Source organism: Cynocephalus volans, chromosome 11, assembly GCF_027409185.1.
Source record: "Cynocephalus volans isolate mCynVol1 chromosome 11, mCynVol1.pri, whole genome shotgun sequence".
Taxonomy (NCBI): Eukaryota; Metazoa; Chordata; class Mammalia; order Dermoptera; family Cynocephalidae; genus Cynocephalus; species Cynocephalus volans.
In genome coordinates this window covers 4,420,589-4,426,671 of record NC_084470.1, presented here as the reverse complement: position 1 = coordinate 4,426,671, position 6,083 = coordinate 4,420,589, and the positions used below count along the sequence as shown (strand labels likewise).

Here is a 6,083-nt window from a genome sequence, read left to right as displayed (position 1 = left end):
CATCCCATTGCTCTGCCCTATTCTATTCATAAGAAGTCAAGGAAAGGGGAGGAAATTATACAGGGACATGAATAATAGCAGGCAGGGATAAAGGCCCTCTTAGAAGCTGCCCACCATGTCAAAAACAAACTCACGGAACCCAGTGTGTTAATAAGTTGAGTACTGGCTAAACCCTGACAATAACTAATCACAATCTTGAGGAGACTATTACTTAAGACATACTGTGTTCCCTAAAATAATTGATTAAATGTGATTTAAGTACACTGCTATTTATCTTGTTCTGTGATGGCATTACAAAATGGTTCTACTATAACATTTTGAAGTATAATTAATAATTATAATAATAATGGCAAGTTCTTGTAGGCAAAAAGAAATAAACATCCACTTAGTTATTGGTTTAATAATAGTTTTAATAATGACACAAAACATGAGATCAACATTGATCAATAGTATTTCAAGCCTCTAAAATATATTTCTACATAGATCAACATTTTGTGAGATTTTGGACTTGTGTTAAACTTTCCTTACAAAAAGGTATCACTGAATCAGAAAAGGGAAGTGATTTCAATGAGTCCCACATGCCAGTATTTAACGCATGTTTTCATCTTGTTTCAGCCTCACCAGATCCCTATAACCCAGGAGACTTGGGCTCAGAAATGTACTAGGGTACATCAAAAAGTTAACGAAAAAATTGTATTACCTTTAATTCTATTTTCCCAGAAAGTTTTGAAATATCCTTGTAAATATCCCACCCAAGATCCTATAGTTACTAAACACAGTTTGAAGCCATATCTCCAGATGACTCTAAAAGGATTTTTAGAGTCATCTAAAGGATGCTGCCTTCCTAACCACTAAGGGCATTGTTCGGCTCTATGGTTCATCAAGTATGTATAGTCCCAGAGGTAGCATTATTATAAGCAAAGCAAAAGCTCATGTCAATTTCTATATCATATAAGCAGAATCCAAGTTATTTGTCTTTTTTTTTCTATTTTATTTTATTTTGATCATTTGTTATACATACGTGCAGGGTACAACGTTGATTTTCAATAGTTGTCTACAATGTGTGATGGTTAGATCAGGATAGTGAGCTTATTCATGGTTACAATACACAATCATTCTTTGTGTCTGCTGACCAATTCCTCATTAGCCCCCTCCCTCCCCTTTCCCCTCCCCTTTTCCACCTTAGTTTTCTAAAAGTTTAGCTGATACTAGAGTTAATTTTAATTATGTAATACTACTTGGACATATAGGGTGCCTCAAAAAACAAACAGACCCACAGTCTTAAAGGTTTAGGTTCTAATATAGTCTGTTGGCGTGTTTAGAATATGTCCAGCTGCTTTCAAACTTTTTGAATTTCTTTTCCTGCTTAATGAGTCCATGTCTGGGAAGGTAGATCTGGGAAGTAACTTCAGCTTTCTGAGTACCTACTATGTCTTAATCAGAAGCAAATCACATCGATGCTCTTGAAATACTCTCTTAACTACTCTATATGAGCTAATGCTTTTTCCTCCAAATACCAAAGCCAGCAGCTGTAACTTTAGTGGAAATCAGTAATTTTCAAGGGGAAGCTATCTCAAGTTGAGCATAAGTTGAATAAATTAAAGCTTTTCTAGAACCCAGTTTATCTACAGTTCCTACTTTAGGCTCTCTCGACTTGAAGAACGGATAGTTTGGAGATGGAGGGAAAGAATATTCTAGGATCAGAACTCAGTGACAGCAAATGTGTGGAGATTATAGGAAAAACCAACAGCTGTGCTTAGCTGAAGCAAGCACTGCACAGAAACAGGTAGGTGCTGAGCTTGGAGGGGATGATGTGGTCAACTTGCATAGAGCTAAGAGACTGAACGTCTTCTACAGTCAGTGGAGAACTGGTAATGGCTCTTTAAGGAGAGCAGAACAATCCTCATTACCTTTTTGCAGAAAAACAATTTTGACGACAATGAACAGCAGAGATTTTGAAAATTTTTGAAGTCACAGCAGCACCCATTCAATTGTAAAGATTTTTGTCATGATGGTGGGGAAATTGATTACAAAGCAAGTGACATGGAATGTCTAATGGATAATTCCACTGGCGAAACACAGCATATCCAGGCAACAGACAGTAGTTCGAGCAACGCAAACTTCATTATAAAGAACTAACTCAGAATTTTCTCTCTCTGAATACTTTTGAATAAAGTGCACCCGGAATGCATGGTGGGGTATAAAACAGACAACAATTACTAGGAGGAAGAAGAAACTCTTGATTTGGGCTCTATACTCTTGATGGGCCCACAGGTCAGGCCAAAAAGCCTTCACCAGTTGAATGATGACAGCCACCTGCATCAGAAAGAGGGTCACAACTGTCGTCATCATAATGACAATCATAGAGTAATTCATAATGATGAATTCCCTCTGGCTGAGATCTTTGTAGAACTCAAAGCATCGTTGTTGTTCTGAGTAACTTGGATCTATGCCGTATTGTAAAAATAATATTGGCAAAAAAATGAGGCTACCCACCACCCAAATAGTAATGCTCAAAACTACCGCATGGTACTTTTGCAACTGTTGCATTTGGAGTTTCTTAAAATAGATGAGTAAGTGGAGTACAACAATGGCCACGTAGAAAACAAAGGTAAAGTACATATGACCGTATATGATGCTGCTAACCACTCTGCAGGTAAAGGATCCAAACTCCCAGACAACTAAGCCATAGTAGCTGAGGCGGAAGGGAAGGCTGACCAGGAGGACGGCGTGCAGCACAATGATGTTGAGGATGATTGTGGACATCATCGAGTGACTATTCCTTTTGAACATGATACGCAACATCATGATTGTTCCAGTCGTACCTCCAAGCAAAACCATGCTGTAGAATATTAGCAGAATCGCTCTGCAGTGCTCGTGGCAGTGGCCCCCGTCTGTGTTGGAGGCATTTGGCAAGGTGGTTGTATAGATCATCTCCATGTTTTGCCACAAGGAGCTTAGAAGACCACAGACTCCTAAATCAAAAGTTTAAAAAAATTACGATGGATATTTTGAAACTGTGCATTAATAGCATTGAATTTTGCAATATCAGACAATTATTTGCAAACCTGAAACTATGTATCCCCCCAAAAATTGTCAGAGATTCTACCCAATTATCCAAACACATCAAAGACAGAGAAGTGAGTGAAATAAAATAACAAAAATAAGTTTGCTTGAATGTAAAATTCAGAGCTGTGCACCTAGGTATTTTACAAACAGATATGTGTAAGTGCACATATCAGGGCCAGGGCTAGCTTGAGACATGTTAGCTCCAGGCGCAAAATCTAAGGAAGAGCCCAAAAAACTCAGTAATCAAAATAAAAGATTTTTTAATGTGATTTTTTAAAAATTAAAATAAAGCTAAAAATGTAAGATGATCAGAATAAAATTTTAAATGAAGGCAGGATAAGCATGCACCCAGTCCACATTCAGGCCAGGTCTATGGATGTCAATCCTGCACTTGTCGGGCAATATGATGTGGCATAGTAGAGGAACCCAAAAAAATCATGTGTGATTATTATAAGCAGGCGTATCAGACAAGATTTTAGAACACTTTCTGTGAGCAGCTTTTGAGCAGGGAGCAACATGTAATCGTATACATATTTTCTACACTCCTTTTTATTACACCTGAATCTTTTCCTGCACTGTTGTGCTGCATTTTGGTGAAATGTTGGGGTTTGAAGGTGGGTTCTGCTTATTTTCATTTAAGTTTTCCAGTGTGGGAGTTCAAGGGGCAGTGATCATGTAACAGAAAGTGAGAGAGTGTTGGCAATCTGCCCTTCTGCAAGTAAGTGCCAACTCCGCCATTCAGGTGCCGTGGGACTGGGCATGAGGCTCTTGGCTGCACCGAGCTTAGCTATGACATGGGAAAGGTTGTACTGCCTGCATTCAAGGCTTATTCCAAATTTAAATGAGTTAGTGTGTTTGAGACAGCTTTATAACTGAAAAATAAAGACATTTAAATGATATGATTCCTAAGGTAAAACAACAACAACACTATTTACATTTTCCTCCTTACTCTAAGTAGGGGCAGATACAAAGTCATTTCACATAAAATTGCTGTTGCATCAATAAGTATTTTGTAAATATCTGACTATTTAAAACACCTTTCTCAGGCATTCGCTCTGATGGGATGAGACCCAGGCACCAGCAGCTCAAACCCCTCTCTCTCAGAGGGCCTGTGTTATTTTCCTCCTGCACCTTCTCTCCACCTGGCAGCAGCAGCAGTTTGATCATTCATATCTAAGTGAAAAGTCCTGTAGTAAAAGTCTAAATCTAAAGCTAAATCTTGTAGAGTTTTTCTCCTTCTGTTGTAGAATCTTCTTAGAGAGCGTAACTAATTTTTTTGTTGTTTATAAAAGATTATTTTGGACCCGGTATATTTCTACATATTTATTGTAACCTGAAACATAATTACAATGTGCGTAACAATCCACATGTTGTGTGTTAAAATGTGCATTTTAATAAAGTACATACATTTAAAATATTATGCTTATACGTTTTTTGTGTGAGACAGAATAGTTTTATATGACTTTAGGAACAGCCAATATGATAGTGATTTAGTTTTAAATTTTTGGTCATCCTCCAGGCTAAGCAGACAAGATTTAAATTTGGAATTATTTTAAAGCAATGAAAGCCTAAATGATCAGTTTCACAGTTTTGACGGACACATCGCCTAAGGCAGCGTGATATTTGGAAACAGGTAGCACACCACTTAGCTGGCTAATCATGGGACAGATACTTAATTAAGGCTGTCTCTACAGCTATAAAAATAGGAATGATAATACCTACTTTTCAAGACGTTTGAGAAAAGGAGGTTAGATTACATCTATAAAAAACCTAACTGTCTGACATGTTGTAGGTTGTCAAAGTGTCGATGTCATTTCTCCCTCTATAACATACACAAAAAATTCCACGTGGAACCAATTTTCCAAATTTTGATTTTTCAAATTCAAACATTTTTAATTTTTCATATCACGAAGATATGTGATATATTATAAACACAGCACACAAGATTGCATTCTTTTTTAGTTGCCTCTCAGAATCATCCTATGAACATTTAAATTCATAGGCATAAATTCACAGCGAGGGGAAAAGTCAGACGATCGCTTTCCTTTTCCCTCAGAGACCTTCCATCGATGACCACGCCACCACTCCTAACGCTGTCTTTCAAAAACCTATCATTTCTAAGTATTTTTTTGCTCATTGGAATTGAGTTCTGAAATTTCCAGATCTGCCTTCTACCCAGATAAAAGTGGCCACCCAACTACTCACTTGCTCTTTTCCTCTGTGATTTGCTTCTCTTAGAAGCCTTGAGGCACCATGGTCATTTGTTGATTCTTCTCAGGGCAGGCAGTGAGAGCAGTTTTCTGGAACCAAGGCTCCAGTCCCCAAAACTGTCAAGAGGAGCTGTGCAGATGGACGGAGGGAGCAGGCAAGCTTTGCACTGAAGGCTCACAAAGTTGAACAGGCAAGATGGAGCATCCAGATAAACCACCTCCACCACAAACGGATGCTGGTGGTGAGACAGCCCAAATCATGCCTAAAAGTAAAGGCTGTCACTTACACTACCAATGACTTATTTGTAGAAATGTTCTTTACTGAAATGAAAAACTTAAAGGATTTTTCTCAAGGCTGTTTCTCGTTGTACTTTTACGTATTGCCCAAAATGTTTCATATTCAGAATAACAATGACCTGGGGAAACACTTTGAGTGAGACTTCATATTCTCAGCAGCTCAAAATATTCATATCTCTATCTTTTAATCTCCAAAGCCTCCCTTCTCTCAGCGCTGCCATTTGGACATACGGTTCCTTTGAAGTTTGAACCTGTAACTTCAAGAGGGCTCTTTTTTCTCAAAACTTTTTCATTATCTTACATCAACCTTCTCACGTTCTGGCCTAACTTCACAGTCATCTGTAGCTGTGCTAAGACATCAACAGGTAATTTTAAGGAAGTATTGGGTTTAGTACAACATAAGGGTGCAAAGGACCAACAATCGCAGGCAAAGAACCCCAAATCATATTACTGTTCAGCTACAGGAACTCAAAAGGACCAAAACTCTATCACTTGCAATGCAAGTTC

The 6,083-nt window shown here is 38.1% G+C and overlaps 1 protein-coding gene across 1 annotated transcript; it reads right to left on the bottom strand.

The window, feature by feature from the left end:
- Positions 1–2,052: 2,052 nt before the first annotated feature.
- LOC134390932 (probable G-protein coupled receptor 141) lies at positions 2,053–2,940 on the bottom strand. Its single transcript, XM_063114701.1, has one exon. The coding sequence runs from the start codon at positions 2,938–2,940 to the stop codon at positions 2,053–2,055; it is 888 nt and encodes a 295-aa protein (XP_062970771.1).
- Between the last annotated feature and the right edge of the window lie 3,143 nt (positions 2,941–6,083).

Bases quoted from the DNA above. Each gene is read 5' to 3' on its own strand.
- LOC134390932 (XM_063114701.1), bottom strand. From the start codon at position 2,940: ATGGAGATGATCTATACAACCACCTTGCCAAATGCCTCCAACACAGAC.